Consider the following 17,262-nt stretch of genomic DNA (forward strand, 5'->3'; position numbering starts at 1 on the left):
GCAAGGTCTTTGAACTAATCGGGGTAATCATAGAATAAAGACATCATCATCATCATCAGCTTGACTACACCCACTGCAGGGCAAAGGCCCCTCCCATGTCTCTCCACTTAACCCTGTCCTTCGCCAGTTGTGGCCATCGTATCCCCGCAAACTTCTTAATCTCCTCTGCCCACCTCACTTTCTGTAAATCCTGCTTCAATGGCACATTCAACTATAACAGAGACAGGGACAGACCATTCTCTACCAGCGACTAAAGATACCAGCAACACAGAAGAAACCATCACTTACCTGAAACTCAATGGCTGTTAACATCCGCATGCAACGAACCTCTTCACATGTGAGCGTGAATCCTCTGCTTGCAACTTGATAACCACGAGACACACAGACTTTGCATTTCACAATTTCTTCTTTATATATTTAGGCTGTGAGCATGGTTCCAAGCCCACATAGTACATACATCGTGCATGTCACTGACGCAACTGTAATGAAGTGTAAAAGCTCATCTCCTTCCCTCGTTCCCTAAAACCATGGTACGAAGCGCAACGCGAGCTGCACCGGAATTTCTTGCATCACAACTTGTGGCACTGCCAGAGTTCGACCCACAAGGCTGTGCTGCCCCCCGTTCCACGAGGATGCCCTGGCCACATTCGGTCCACACTGTACAAGGAAGACGGGTTCCACCACTGTCCAATCACATGGGTGCGTAGTCAATCTGCACGTACAGCTGCTTCACACCAGCCTGAAAAAAAGAACAAGCAAGCCCACATTATTAATGCATGCACATTGTTTATTTATATTTATACAAGTACAGTCGCGACGAAAAAGATTGGCGCAATGACATCACCGGAGTGACGAAAATTGCACTTCGCGGCTGGTACAGCGCCCTGCTTTGCGAACACCCCTTGGCACTTTTGTTATCGACGTGCTCGCAACCGCAGCGCCAAGCGTTGCTACCTGGCGCTCCGGTGTCACGTCACTGTGCTAATCTTTTTCCGTTGCGACTGTACCTACAGCACCCAGGAGCATTACAGGGCCCGCCGCTACAGCGCCCGAGCCTGGCAGGCTACGCATTGCCGCAACGAAGCATGCCACTAACGTGGATGCACCCCATTCTAGTTTTTTCGCGCAGCGTAACTTTTTGTTCTTTCTGGTGCGAATGCCAAGCACACAAGACGAGCTCTCAGTACTGGGGAAAGCATGTTACCGGTTCCAGGTAGAGTTCGGTGCATGGGACGACGAGTGTTGCAGGCAGTTACCGTCTATCAGCTTCCAGTGTAATGTACAGTGAAACCTCGATGTAACGAACACGGATATTACGAATTATTGGCTATATCGAACTCTCCGTAAATATTTTTGACTAATTCATGCAATTTCTACTTTATATATTGAACGCGGCTGGCCATGAAACAGGTATATCGAATTCCCCGGCGCCAAACTGTGTCCGGATGGCAGGCGGCAGGCTTCGCCGCACTGCACAAGTGACTGGTGGTGATGCGGCACGCGTTCGCACCAAGGTTTGCACTTCCATCTCGCACTTGCCAACAGCGGCGTGTAGGGTTGCAGTCCGGCTGTCAGCACGCGTTCACGCCTTTGGAATTCATAGACAGGGCCATGGAAGCAGCACTGGTGGTTGTAAGCATGCAGTAACAATCCTGCGCTCATGTCGGCTGTCGCGGAGGTGGTGAAAACGGCGGCAGCTTTCACTCTGACGTACCGCTTTCCACGCGACACGGCTGTGATGCGGAGAAGCCACAGCAGCCGGCGCTTAACCTGCGCTTGCGGTGCTGTGCGGGGGAGCCAACCTGGCGCTCGGTTTTTTGCGGTCTTCGGAATAGCCGCGAGCGTCTTCGAAAGGCCACCAAAACCCGGGAAAACATCTATCCGCTTCTCTTGTAAAGATCGCCAGAATTGTTGTCCTTTCAATGACTTGTTGTCCTTTCAATGCTATTGCGTGCATTTCGGACGAAATTTTATATTATGAATTTCGGCTCTAGCAAACTGTTTTACGATTTTTTACTAGTTCGATATAACGAAGTTTCACTGTACCATATTGGGCAAATTATGCACACATCAAGCAATTTTTCTGGCTGATTTTTTTTATTTATTTTTTTCCCCCGAAATACCGGCTGCCAAGTTGGGGGTGTGGCCCTTATATGGGTGTGGCCTTTAGACAAGTATATATGGTAATAGACCTTTTTTCATAAAGAACTTTTTCTTTCTAAATTGCGTCTCCCCTTTCCGTGTCTCGTGTCCCTTCAGAATGTGCACGAACCAGACCAAAATTCTGCACTGGCAGCTAAACACAGACAAGTATGTTTGGCAGTGGACTACCTTCAGCACCATCAAATGTGAAACAAGCACGTGGCGCCCCGGATGAATACCTGGGTGAATATGCTGTGGGTGCAGCTGAGCAGGTAGCTGACGTCGGCCCCCTTGGCCACCTCCAGCTTGAGGGTGCCGATGTAGACGTCACTGCACAGCGTCCAGAAGTGGGGCTCCTGGACACTGTACACACCTTCCAGCTGCATCACCTGCATCATCAACACACAGAACACTCGGGATGATGCATCCTTATTCATTCAACGTGCGGCACAGACTTCCCTGCTGAAAAAAGTTGTATGATGCAATAAACTCATACAGTTTGTCATACAAATATCACAGACATCATACAAATCGTAGAACATTATCAAACAAATGTCATACATTTCTGTAAAATCATACAGTAATCATAGAGGTGCCATAGAATATCATCCAAATTGTCTGAAATTCTATGATGAAGCCTCTATGAGTTCACTGCATCATAGAACTTTTTTTCGGAAGTTGTCTGAAGAGCCCCAATGGCACATGCTGTGTAGTGCATGTCACTGCTGCCTGCTTGTTGGCTGGTGCTTCGAAGAAGAGTGCGACTCGTCGTTTAGAAGCTATCTTTATCAAATGCCCAAAAAAATACCGTATTTACTCGCATAATGATCGCACTTGCGTAATGATCGCACCCCCAAATTTTGTTCGCAAAATTCAATTTTTTTTATTCCCCGCGTAATGATCGCACCCTGAACTTGCCGCTGCAATTTGACGACGATGTCGAGTCTAGCCGACGATGATCGTACTTGCTATCTGTCTGACAGATGGCACGTGCAGAAGACCATCTTGCTCTGTCAGCATTGCAGCAGCAGCCGCCTGTTGGCGGACCTGCAGTCGCACGGGCAGTCTAAATGCGGTTATGCTTAATCGCGGATACCAAACTTATCTGCGGTAATCTCGAATCATGGTTCGCCGTTGTCGCAGGCTCACCACCGTTCTGGGTTGCGGTGCAACGAAGTGATGCGGTGATCCGGTTAAACTTTATTGTTCTCGTAAATAATAAGCCCTGGGATACGGGAACGTCAAAAATGAATCCGCCTTGAGGATCGCTGGCCTGTACAGAGTTGCTGGTAGGAGTAATAACTGCAATACAAGCTTGTTTTACGTTCACAGTCGCGTAGCAGCTGCCGCCGTTGCAGCGCGAGTGACCCTATCTGCTTGCATGCCAGCTCCGCTGCTAAGGCGTCGCTGAAATCGATCGCATATATTTCTTTTAATACGAAGCAATTAGGTTGTCAGTAAGGCAGCATTATAAGTAGAACATTCATTATAGCGCTGGTCAGTTCAAAAGCGCCGTCCACTGTGGCTTCGATACGAAACAAGTTAGGCCTAGCGACGACTAGGGAGAACAGAGCGTCGTCGTCCGCCGCACTCGCGGGCGGCATCATTGCGGTAAGCTCGCGGAATCTAGTGCTGCGAGCGTTCCGAATTTGTCGCCTACTTTAACGATGCGGCAGAACCGGACATTTTTCGGGGTAACGGCGGTAAAATGCGTTAGTTGAGCGCTGCGGGACGTTGCTGTTAGCTGTTGCTGCGCCATCGGACGAGATCGAAGGATGCATAAAAGCGCCGTCGTGCAGCACTATACACACTGCCTATTTTGATGCGTTGCTCTTTGAACGTGATTTAGCGCGAAGAAAGTACGTTCTTGAAGCGGGCCAGCTCGTGCGCTCTTCGCACTCTTATCTTATCGGTTAACGACTTAAGAGGGCTCACCAGCTACAAGGCAACTCAGATTTGAACTTTTTCTGTCGATAGATGGCAGCACCTGAGTACCCCAAAAAGAAGGGAAGTTCTATTGCCCCTCCAGGTGTGTAAACTACACCGCGACCCTTGACCGCGACACGAAAGTATTCGTTCTTCCGCGTACAAAAAGTAGACCCATAACTTTCTGTAGTTATGCGGCCAAGGTTGTGGGGACGGAAGCACAAAAAAGTTAGCCCATCTCAAGCCATTGAGCACAGAAGGATGTGGGGGTCATACAATGGACCATTTCCCAGTAACCCACCAATTTAGCGTTTCCGGTTTGGGTTGCCTAAGCTTCCTTGATTCTTTTCTGCGAAAATTCTTTTACAGTGGTAGGGTGGGGTTACTGGTTTCGCCTGAGCAGACAGGTGCGGTCAGTTAAAATGGCGGAAGAGAGGCTTGGTGCATCCGCAGGACATTACCCAGAAAAGGTTCCATTGTGTTGAACACCTATGTAGTCAGTCTCTAAATAAAAGGAAAGAAAGGAGCTCCTAGCACAAGGCCTTATGACTGGTTTTCTTCCCATTCCTGCGTAGCCTTCCTTACATAGCTACAGAAGCATGTCCTGGGTTGTAGTGACAGCCTGTAGCTTACTTTGCCTAGTCTCGTAGGAGGTTTCCCAGCGCCGAACACCCATCTTCCGCTTATTCTAAGCACCAACAATTAAGGCACCAAGCAAATCAAAGTTGGATGAAACTTAAAAGGACGAGAAGTGTGGTTTGCAAAAGCACCGAGAGCGTCCTGTACTGAACGAAAACTTTGGCATTGCATAGGCGAGTGCTTGCTTAGCTCTGTTTACATGAACCAGTAACGCCAGGTTGAGTCGGGGGTCGGGCTGTGAGAAGTCAACCCAACTCGACCGACGCGTATTTACATGAACTCGATTTTGGCTAGTCGAGACCGGTTCATAAGCAGTGACACCAAGCGTCGAGCACCGCATTGCGAGCGAGCAGTGGTAGCATCCAAGATTCAGTGTTGTCGGTAACGCGTTACTTTTTTCGGTAACTTAGTAGCGTACTAGTTACCATTTCGGAACTGTAACGGTTCACGTACTTACGTTAACATTTTTCGGTAACGTGAGGTGCCGCGTTGCTAGTTACTTTTTTATTTCAATTGTCCCCCTCCGCCCCTTTTTCAAAAAAAAAACGCCGAAAGTGATGTTGCAAAGAAACAAATTGTACCGGTGTTCTCGACGACCATTGTTGCGGCTCGCATGCACGACAAAAAACACCTGCCCTTGACGACGCACTCAACTAAAAAAAAAAGCACGAACACGCAGTCACACACTTGTCTTCACCCCCAAACCACTCACATCCACAACTCTCTAAAGAGTGGACGCATGCCGAGCCACCAATGGACCATTTGTTCAAAAATCTGTAAGTCAGTTTCTGCGTAAGCTTGTTTTCCAGCCAAAAGGTCTCGTTCCACGCGACACATTCGCATTCCCTCATCTGAGCAAACTCATGAATGTCGCCAGTTTACTTCAAGATGGCCCCAAGAGAGCCGTCGAAAGAGTACAATGGTACAGCACAGAAAAGGGGATTGCAGTCAACCTGCTGTTTCTGCAACTGCGGCTACGTTTCAGGTTATTGAGTTCCTAAGCGAGCGAAGCTGACCTTGAACACCTTGACGTAAACACTCGCATTTTTGCGATAATTATGCAGGTTCAAGTAAAAAAGAAATTGTTTATGTGCGCTAATATATTTTTTCGGGAACTACGACATGTAAGCATTTCTTTATTGCTACACAATTTCCGCGTAATTTCGTAAGCAGAAGCACACCAAAATTACTGTAAATTTGTTGAGTTCAGCTGTTTTCTTTGTGAAGTTGGAATTAAATGAAGTGTGAGCTTTATAAAATTGTTCTTACAGCGATGACACTCAATAAAATTTATTGCCATGGAGTAACGGCAAAGTAACGTGCGATACTTCTTTTCGGTAACGGTAACGCGTTACCTTTTTTTGTGGGTAACGTAGGGCGGTAACGCGTTCTTTTTTTTTAGTGTAACGAGTAACGTATTTAGTTACTTTTTTTCGGTAACGCCTACAACACTGCCAAGATTGAGGCACACCACCGCTGCTTCGAAGGTGCGACAGCGCAAGTGAAAAACAAGTTTGCATTTATCCTCTCCCCTCCTTTCGGCCCGGCAGCGTTTACAAGCACATCGGGGCAGGGTGGAGTTGAGTCAACCCCCGATCCCTCCGCGCGACTCGGCGCGTTTACGTGGACAAAGTAACCGGTTTTTGACCCGATAACTCGACTCGCGTGTGCTTTGGTGCGAACAATGCCTTACTGTGTGTGCTGCGGGAGGGGTGGGTGGAGGTCAGGTGCTTTTGGGTGTGGCCTTGCATTCCGCTTCCTTTTCGCACCACAAGCTCAAGAAAAAAAAAAAGCAGAATCCTTCCGAAATACAGCCCAAGCAAGAAAAAAAGGAAAGAAAGAAATCAAGTTCGTCCAGGTTCTAAAAAAAAAGTGTGCGCCCGAACACAGACAAGCAAGAAGTTGGTGGTAGAATGTAGTAGCGGCAAAATAATTTGTCGCCAGGTGGAGCCACGTCGCACTGGTAAGATTTTAGCGCGAAATTCAAATCACCACAGAAAATACATACACAACTTTCAAAGCCTGTAAAATACAAACACTAGGTTAGATATGGATAAAAATTGCGGCTTAACAATCAAGAAAGAAAAAGGGAGGAAATGTTGCGGACGAAATTTTGATATTTGGCTTAGTTTTTTCCCAAGATGACATGAAAGTTCGACATATCTAAAAGCACCATTTTTCTGGAACTTTGCGTCTAACTGGTAAAAAAATGAAACTTAAACAATAAAATCTGTCCGCAACATTTCCTCTATTCACTAAAGACGAAAACGCTGCCACAAACCTCATGAAAATCGAGCCATGTTTAGACACGGTATAGCTTCTGAAAGTTCCCATGTATTTCCTATGGACACTGCCACTGGTGAACCCTCTTAAGCCGAGATCGCCAAGCTCGGTTCGCGATAGCCGCGATTGGCGGCGTCGTGGGTAGCGCGCCCTAGTTACCCGAGTGACAAGGGTAGTCTGACCTGCAACTTGTTTGCGTTTTCGGGGCTCAGAATTTTTTGTTAAAAATTTACCCCGCGTAATGATCGCACCCCTAAATTTGTGTCAATTTTTTGAAGAAAAAAGTGCGATCATTATGCGAGTAAATACGGTATGCGTTGCGATGCCAGACATTCTCCCAAAAGGTGCTTTATCCACTGGCTGTTTTCCTGAATCACGCAAGCTTTATCGTCTAGGCTTCTGCCACGCACGCTACATTCCCTCGCAAATAATGCCATTCCAATGAGAGCAAGATTTGCACTGAGGACAGTCCTTAAACAGCATGATAAACGAACCGCGCATTGTAGCAGATAACTAGCACTGTGATAACTAGTAGAGCAGAACATTGGGCCAGTTGGCGTAGCGACATATTCAAGAAAACTTTGCGCAGAATAACACAAGACGGAGGGCGTGTGTGTGTACGTTTCTCCCTCCATCTTGTGTTATTCTGTGCAAAGTTTTCTTGAATGTGATAACTAGCACTGTAAGATAACTAGCACCGCACGCAGGAGCATGTCGGGCTACATGAGAAGCTTGCATGGTTTGGGGAAACACCCAGCAGATGAAGCGCCTTTAGGGGATACGTGCGGCTTCACAACACAGATGTGTCGTGGAGATAGCTTTGAAACGACATAGCATACTTTCTCCCACTCTACCTTTTCAAACCACTCGCCAACTCCTAATAACCAGCCGCCTACAGGGGTACTCTGTGAAACGAGAAAGATATTTCTGAAGGTTCTGCTTACATGTGTTTGAAAGGGCCGTGCTCCAGTTCCGTACCCCAAGCTAAGAACCATCCCTGCGAAGTTTTAAAACTACACTGCCTTCGAAATAACGCTTCAGGCTTACAGAATCTGTTCTAGGATGAGCTTGATCGTTCTTCATGACGGGACAACATCACAGGTGCCATATGAAATGAGCGAACCGCTTGAAAACTTTTGCATCCATGTATCCCTATGGGTACTAACCCTACTTTTCACTCCAAGTTTCACCCCAATTGTCTCAGCCGGTAACAGCAGATCTTGCTTACAACACAGATTGGTTTTGGTCTATAGGTGCCAGTGTACATATTGCCCAGTACTCTACATGTTACTGGCCCAAACAGTCATTTCGTGCAGCGAGGGATTTTAATGTGAACCCGTGTCGTGGCAGCAATGAGTGGCTAAAAGACTTTGAGACAAAACAGTCTGGACCACACATGTGCACAACGGCAACACAAAACCAACCACAAACGATTGCACCATGTAGGATCTTGTGTCTGGAATGGACCTTTGTAGCGTTGACAGTCTAAATTTAGCACAGCACTCATTATTATGGGCCTGTTATGTGGGTTACGCAGTAATAAATTTCGGACAGTGCCGAAGAATGCATTCTGGCAGCGTGGCTGTGTGCAAATCGCATACAGCAGAGACTGCAGCCCGCCGACTATTGCCGCAGTTCTTTTGTAGGATACGGCCAGGAACTGGGAATTATTTTCAGCGCTACTCTAGATACCTAAACTAACTACGAACAGAGCACACAACGGGGCACTAAAAAAGGCACTTCTTGAATCAGTGTGAACCACCAGCATGAAATTTTGCCTCACCAAATGGGTAAAAAGCGTGCCACACTCACCCTCTGGTAACAGGTGGGCAAAGCGGCCTCCAGCTCCCGGGGTGTCCGTTGCATCAGCACATAGACGGAGTCCCGCAGAAGGGGCAGCACACTGGGGAGGAGGCACCTCTGTCCATCATCATCATCATCATCATCAGCCTGACTACACCCACTGCAGGGCAGGACAAAGGCCTCTCCCATGTCTCTCCAATTAACCCTGTCCTCTTGAGAGCTGCAGCCACCGTGTCCCTGCAGATTTGTTAATCTCATCCGCCCACCTAACTTTCTGCCGCCCCCACCGGTGGTCACTAGGTGTTGATGACGACACGACAATCTCAACCAATCAGGGAATTTCATGACAGAGAAGCCAGAAATTTTTTGTGAGACATTCGCTTAATAAGCAACCCTTCCTGGGTTGGGGCAGCCCTCAAAGTTGTCAAAATCAAAACGCTGTTTCCATCCCAAATGATGACGGACAGCACCGTCACGTCGGCCACGCACCTGACGCCGATGAGGGTGGCGATGAACATGGAGCAGATGGGGTCGGCCACCAGCCAGCCAAACTGGTTCATCAAGATGGCCGACACAATGACACCCACGCTGCCCAGGGTGTCGGCCAGGATGTGCAGGAAGACACCTGCGCCAGAACAACCTCGCATGACACACTTGAGAAGACGCGTACAACCATGCTTCGCTGTTGTACACACGTTACGCAGTCTTGTGCATCCTTACGATGAATACTTAAAAATTTTCGTACCTCGACCGCTGGCTCATTTGCACCGAAACTGTGCACAGAGCTTGGATATTGCCGTACCTTTTGTCTTGTATCAAGTCTGACAACTGTACTTCCTGGGTTCAGCCGTGCATGATGCAAACCCGAATCTTCTGTGCCGAGATCAATGAACTGAAAGCCACCAGTGGAAGGTTGCCACCAAAAAGTGATGGTAGCGCCATCAAAAGACCTGCGCACCTTGCAATGCTCGCCTAGGAGCCTTTCGCGCTGTGGCACTTTCCTCTGCAGACGACCGATGGTGCCACCACCACCTTTCGGGAAAAACTCTGCGTTAGAGTGCTTTCAGTTCCTCACACTCGGCGCAGATGGTTAAGGGTTTGCATCACCTGTAGCTGAGTCAGGTAAGTACTGTAGTCAATCTTACTACGAGACAAAAGTTACAGCTATACCCAAGCTCTATGGCCAGTGTCACCGGAAAAAAGCAAGCTGCTGAGGCTGGAAAATTTTCTACAGCGTTTCAAAACAGGGATACAAACTTTTCTTCCCGCTTATGATGTGGCAACTGCAAAACCCTATATCTCTAGTCCTATGATAGATGCAGGTACTAGGAGCGCACACACACAAGGACAGACAGGGTAGTGACGAACACAGCGCTGTGTTCGTCACTTCCCTGTGTGTCCTTGTGTGTGTGCGCTCCTAGTACCTGCTTCAATGGATTACCAGCTAGCCCAACAAAGGACTATTCTACGCCCTATGATACGCAGAGTGACAACTGTGCCCTTAATGTATTCCCTGACATCAAGAGAAACCAAAGCCATACATTTTAGCAGGTTCCCTGCACTAAAATTTTTTCATAGTTCTCGACAAAAAACTTCCACAACATACTACATAAGCGCACAAGGACTTCCTCTGAAGGAAGGCAAAAATGTATACAGCTTTTGTAATACCTGCAATTTACTATTCTATCAACTCTGTTGCAGGCAAAAATGTGCATATAGCTTTTGTAACACTTGCATTTTACTATTATATCAACTCTGTTGCCTGGATCTCGGTTGACTATCCGACTGCGTCACCATCGGTATCGGATCACACATGCACACTACGCACATCATCGGCTTACGTCACTCCTACTTAGCCACACAAAGCTATGTACAGTAGGGCACAAAAGTCTGTGGATTACGTGCGCTGTAAACAAAGAAAATAGCTCTGTTATTAGCCACTGCTCAGGACCATTTATACGGAGGTGAGAGAAAAGGATTTTCCCTTTCCCCTCCACTAGTACAGTTTAATGATACAGTTTAACGTGTGGCACCAGCAGTCCAGAGACTTTTATCCCTGACTGCAGCTTAGCTAATCCCAACAAGTAGCAGCCAGACCTTGCATGATTTGGCTCCTGGCCGCCGGGGGCGCCTTGCCATCGCCACTGCAGTCGTCCTCCAGTCCTGCAAGACACAAAGCAGACCTGGTCAGCTAGGCCTAGCTAGGCCTAGCCCTAGCTGACACAGCTAGGACTAACTGTGTCGACTAGGGCACAGCTCCAAACAGACTGAAAGCGGCGAGCGTTTGTCATGCAATGCCAGCCAACGAGACCATGGCAGCTCCTTCAGGCTCAACACCACGGGGACAGGTCACCGGTTTAAGGTGCACCGAAGAGGAATCTGAACTCATATTTTTGCCGCTGGAACTGGTCTACACGTTCCCAGCGTTCTTGGAAACTTCGAATTATTGTCCTGTACAGCCGATTTCCCTAATTTAAATCGGATTAAGGTCCGGCTGCCATCTTTCTTTTTTTTTTTTTAATTCCCCGCATACGGTGGGAGGAGTCGACCAACCTTCCACCCAGTCCCGTGGCAGCTTGCCGCTCTGCCATCGGCGGAGTGATACGTAGTGATCGGCGAAAGCAATGAGTCCATGCATATATTTATTTCCCAGGGCCTAATTTGCAGTCGTGTACTCTCTGACTAGACCTATTTATTTATGGAAACCTCAAAGAGACAAAATAAAAGCGAAAGCAAAGTCGCCACGCGACTGCCTGAAAGGCACTCCATGCAGGGCACTTCATGCACTTTACTTTATGCGGGGAATAAAAAAAAAAAAGGCGGGAGCCGGATGTTAATCCAACTTAATTAAGGAAATCGGCCAAACAGGGCAATAAGTCGCAGTTTCTAGGAATGCTCGGAATGTGTAGATTTGAGTTCCTGGAGCAGAAAGACGAGTTCAGATTCCTCTTCAGTGCACCTTTAAGCCACACCACAGTACAGTACAGTAAAAGTTCGTCAATTCGAACTTCAAGGAACCGGAAAAAAATGTCTGAACTATCCAAAAGTTCACACCATCGAGTGACCCCGACAAAACTGTCACGAACTGCTTGCGTGACAATAAATTTAATAGTGAAAAACTGGGCAATGGTTGCCAGATTCTAAAATAGCAACAGCGCAGTAATGACTATTTCTCACATTTCCATCAATGCTTTATTACACGCACACACTGTTAAAGGGACACTAAGGAGAAATTGAAGTTGGCTTGCATCGGCAGAATACCAGCTCCTGATTACAAAAACGGCACTCATACTGACAACAAAGCTCTTGTAACGTAGAAAAGAGCAAGAACCAAAAAACAGGTATCGCCGCCACAGGCCAAACTCGCAAGTACAAGCGTGATGACGTCATAGGACAAGACAGTGTTGCTAGAACCAATGGTTCTAGCAACACTGGGACACGAGAAGCCACGAATCACTGAGGCTGACAAACGAAGGTTGCGCGGTTGAATACTGAAGTTTTGTTTTGAAACCAATAGTGCGCTTTTATCACACAAGGAAAACCGACAAGAGACAACCTGAATGTTGTAAGCGAAAAAATAAATACTCAGCGGCGCCACAGGCGGCCAGATGAGTTTCGGTATATCATGGCACTTCGCGTCCATGCGCTGTGCATGCTCGCATGGTTTCGGTTTTGACGCGCCTCGATTTACAAGCGCGGAACAGCAGAGGAACTCCAAGTGCCGCTCCAAATGCTAGTTAACTTTTGAAGGAGCCTGTTAAGGTTGGTCAGATGATCGCCATGGTCGATTAAAAACTATGATGGCACAATTTTCGGTGATCGTACAAGGCAGTTTGCAGCGTAAAGAGCACCTTGAGTATTCGCACGCTCATCCGGCGAAACGTTCCCGGTTGTGCCAGTCAACTTCCAACTACTTGACACTCTGTGGGGCTGAGGTCGCTGAAGTGCAGGGCAAAGTTGTTAGACACTTTTAGCATACTGTGTACCGTGTTCCCGTTACCGGTACGTGAGGTCTGGGAGCCCGCGCGCAGCCAATGCATGCGCAAATCTCCTTGACGTCGCCAGATGGCGCCACGTGCCCGGCAGCTACGCGCGCGCCTGCAGCATCGGGACCAATCAGCGCCTGCTCACCAGCGGTAGGCGGGCTTCCGGTATTCCGCTAACGGTAACAAGGTACACGGTATGCTAAATGTGTCTATTTGCAAGAACTTCGTTGACGACTTTGAGAACGGGATCCATCGTAACACTGGCAAAATGCCGGTGCAAACGTAAAAGAAGCGATGGTAGCGACGGCCGCAATAGCCGATAGATGCCTTCAACGTGTGGCCGGCGGTAGCTTTCATTTCGGCTGCTGCTAGGCCACACCGCTAGCGGCCAGAAATCACGGAGTCTGCGTTACATCATGTGCACGTCATGTTTCACGTCATTTAGTCCTGTGTCGTCATAAGAGAGTCCCTGGTTTGAATCCGAGAGGCGGGAAGAACTTTTCCAACTTCGAATCCAAATTTCTTAGAAATAAATGCATCTTTCGCTGCCGGCCTAGTGGCAACAAAGCCATGAAATGCCGAACTATCATATTTTGCTATAAAAAATTTTAATACAGCTCTCCTCTAAAAAAAACCTCAATAAAACGGAAATTTGAGCTAGTTGGTACATGTTGCTGGGAAAGAAAACAGCGCTAAGCCGAAGGACAAAGAAAAGAGGACAACGCCGGTCCTGTTGTCCTCTTTTCTTTGTCCTTCGTCTTAGCGCTGTTTTTTCCCAGCAACAGCTCTCCTCACTGTCCCTATCGAAGCAGAACTGTGCCAAAATCTTAACAGCCTCCTGCATCCTTCACGGTGTGACTCGGTGAAGCATCACCGCTACCGTCACGTGTGTGGAGCAACACAAACAGCAAGCGGCACACGAGGAGCGTGCAGTTTCAGCAGACTGGAAGAACGCAACCATGAGGATGGAAGCAAAGGAATTGGCTCAGCGGCACTGAACCAACGAGAAAAAAGGAATGGGGAAAGAAAACACCAGTGACGCGGAAAGCAGCACCCAAAATGATACTGAGCTGGGTTGGTTGGCTGGTAGATGCCAGATAGTTGAGCTGTCATCGACGCGGATTAGTGCGAAGCTGAGATAAGCGAAACCGAAACTCAGCGGTTTCACAACTAAGCGAAACTAAGTGCTGCATCCCAGAACCTTGGGTCCGCCACACACGCAGACCACATTTCACTGATCACAACAAAACAGACGGGGTCAAAATCCATGCACCCATTGCTGTGCTACGCTTTCCACAAACAAGGTATTAAGCTCAAAATAAACTTTCTCGAGAAAACAAGCCTGAAAGTTCTGAGCTAGCACACATTGTCTACGCATAGGTGCCGACAAATATATTTATTTGGAGCGCTTAAAGTTTATCTTTGGGTGAAATATTTCAGTACAACATAGAAACAGGGTTGGGGATGCCAAAAAGTGTACTTTTCAAAAATCGACTTTTCTCGCGATTTCGCGACCTGATCCCCACATCCCTCCTTAATAAGTAATGGCAAAAAACAATGGCCCTTCTGTACTCACCAAAGCCGAGCGAGTGGCCATGCCCGTTGCCATGAGAGTGGGCATCGCCGTGCGAATGGCCGTGCGAATGGCTGTGCGAGTGGTCGTGGGAGCGACTGTGAGAGTGGCCATGGGAGTGAGAGTGGCCATGGCTGTCACCTGCAAAGGGAAAGGATACACCAGCTCAAGTATCACCCCACTGCACACGTGGCAGGGCTGAACTTAGCATGTTACCAGCTTTTTTTCCTCATACTTCTTCACATTGCAATGTAAAACGGGTAAACATTTTCAGTCGTTCCTGGTGGCCAATCTGTCGCAGAGGCTTTCCGTTCTTTCAAAACTTGTCTCTCGTGCTGACATTTCAGTGGTGCGTTTCTTTCTTATTTTTAAAGAAATTTGCTTTACAGTTTACTTTCAGCATTGTTGACATGCTCATTTTAGGTGTATGTTTAATGTTATTGTCCCCCCTACTATAATGCCCCTAGGCACTGCAGGTACTTGTATGAATAAAAAAAAATAAATAAACCAGGTGTCCCAGTTAAATGTAACCAACTTTTTTAAAAAAGGCAGTGTCCTAGTCAAGTGAAACCAACTCAGGGTTGTTAACAGTTGCATGGCCTAGTCTTTAGTATTTTTTCATTCTTCTATGTTAACTAATTAGTTAAGCCGCCGCGGTGGCTCAGCGGTTATGGTGCTCGGCTGCTGACCCAAAAGACGCGGGTTCGATCCCGGCCGTGGCGGCTAGAATTTCTTTGGAGGAGAAATTCTAGAGGCCCATGTACTGTGCGATGTCAGTGCACGTTAAAGAACCCCAGGTGGTCGAAATTTCCGGAGCCCTCCACTACGGCGTCTCTCATAGCCTTAGTCGCTTTGGGACGTTAAACCCCATAAACCAAACCAATCAACTAATTAGTTAAGCGTAATTAGCTAGCTTTTTAATTATTGACTTGAGGAACTAAGCGTGAATGGAAAAGTTCTAGATCGCTTTGAAAAACAGCTGACAGAAATGTTTGCAGCAAAGTACTATTTACGTAAAGTAGTTTATCTACCGGCCTTTAACCATAACTCGCACAATAAGAAAAAGCTTCCAAGTGACAACGGTACCACTTCAAGATTCCAAGACGCGCCTTAAAGAATAAAATCCATTTTTTCTGAAGTCCTCTTCTCGATGAGACTTTGGGTGCACACTGGGGCAGAGAAGTGAGCGAGCAGCTGGTCACGTGACAACTTTCTTTTAAGGCCAATAAATGAAGCTACGTAAGTCGTAACTTGACGGAAACTGCACTACTAGCAGTTTTTAAAGCCAACCTATACCTTTTCCATTGACATGACACTTTCTTCTCGAAGTCAATAATTAAAAAGGTAACTAATTAAGATTAACTAATTATCTTAGAAGAACAAAACAATACTAAAGACCAGGCCACGCAACTCTGAACAACCCTCAGTTGGTTTGACTGCATTAGGACACTTCGCCTTTTTTAAAAGGGTGGTTACATTTAGCTGGCACGCCTGGTATACAGGGTCTGTTCTGAAAGTAGTAGGACTCATTTTTTTTCCCAAAATTTATTGATGAGAACAGTACAAACGATTAGAATTTTTCAAAGAAGCAACCTTCTGCATTTACACACTGATGCCAATAATTTTTGCAGTTTTCACACGCCTCCAGGAACGCCTGGATCGAAATGCTGTTTGGCTCCCTCGTCACGGCCTGTTGAACTGCCTCTACCGATCTGTGATGCTTCCCCTTGGGTGTCGATTTTATTCTCGGGAACAGAAAAAAGTCTGGAGGGGCCAAGTCGGGGCTGTAGTGGGCCTGAGGCAGCGTTGCCACCTTGTTTTAGGCAAGATAGTCCACTACGCGAAACGCTGTGTGTCTCGGCGCGTTGTCATGGTGCAGCCGCCATTTGTTGGCGATGGCTGGGCGGACACAAACAATGCGTTTTCGCAGCCTTTTGAGGACTTCGACGTAAAGAACTGCATTAACTGTTTGTCCAGGTGGTACGAACTCTTTGTGGATGAATCCATGTCGATCAAAAAAGCAAATGAGCATGGACTTTTGCCTGGATTTGCTCATTCGCGCTTTCTTGGAGAGTGGGGAAGAAGGGGTGTGTCATTATGAGCTCTGCTGCTTGCTCTCCGTGCCGTAATCAAAAACCTCTTCTCGTCACAGGTCACTACGTTATCCAAAAAATCGGGGTCATGATCTCAAAAACTTGGGTTTGAGGAATGCTAAAGTCAACAGCAACCATTCTGATGCTCATCCTACGATCACAGTTCAGTAACTTTTTTCTCGCGACACATTTTTGTTGGTCTTGCTGGTCGAAGAGCGTCCGGAGCGGTCGTCGTCTTCCACTCTTTCCCTACTTTTTAGGAACAGCTTGTGCCATCCAAAAACACCTGATCTATCCATGACGCTTCAACGTAGGCCTCCTTAATCATGTTGTGTCTCTCTTTGCCTGCTTTACCAAGCTTTACACACAATTTTATCACGTATCGCTGATCCAGTAAGCGCTCCATGATTCTGCATGACGAGGCGTTTCGACAGGGGTTCACAGGACAAGTGACCTGCTCTCTTCATCGGCCGAGAGCCGACTGCCGATTTTTCCCAGCGTTCCCAATATCCCCCTTCACCAATCCTGCGTGCACAGACCGCCTTTCGAATGCCCGTTTGCTCAGGAAAAAACCAGTCCTACTACTTTCAGAACAGACCCTGAACTATCGCATTGGAAAGAAACGTGAACAATGCGGTGCTCGTGGGCTCCGCTTTTAGAATTTCTTTTGATCGAACTTTTACATGGATGGTAAGAAGAAGACGTTAGAACTTCCCTAGAATACATCACGGACGACTCTAGCATCTTTTAGCTACCACAGAAGTAAAAGTGTTTCCCTCGCCCCTGTACATTCATTTTAGCAGTGTGCAAACAGCGA

The 17,262-nt window shown here is 47.3% G+C and overlaps 1 protein-coding gene across 1 annotated transcript in view; it reads right to left on the bottom strand.

Moving 5' to 3' along the window:
• Positions 1-387: 387 nt before the first annotated feature.
• ZnT86D (solute carrier family 30 member 7) overlaps positions 388-17,262 on the bottom strand; it is a 35,190-nt gene continuing 18,315 nt past the window's right edge. Inside the window, exons 6-11 of the mRNA XM_089555056.1 lie at positions 14,356-14,493; positions 10,891-10,956; positions 9,283-9,418; positions 8,803-8,893; positions 2,382-2,531; positions 388-739 (exon numbers count right to left, since the gene is read on the bottom strand). Coding sequence (XP_089411182.1) covers positions 692-739; positions 2,382-2,531; positions 8,803-8,893; positions 9,283-9,418; positions 10,891-10,956; positions 14,356-14,493 — 629 coding nt within the window. The 3' untranslated portion in view covers positions 388-691. The remainder of the gene's footprint in view (positions 740-2,381; positions 2,532-8,802; positions 8,894-9,282; positions 9,419-10,890; positions 10,957-14,355; positions 14,494-17,262) is intronic.

Source organism: Amblyomma mixtum, chromosome 1, assembly GCF_055824585.1.
Source record: "Amblyomma mixtum isolate Tamu chromosome 1, ASM5582458v1, whole genome shotgun sequence".
Taxonomy (NCBI): domain Eukaryota; kingdom Metazoa; phylum Arthropoda; class Arachnida; order Ixodida; family Ixodidae; genus Amblyomma; species Amblyomma mixtum.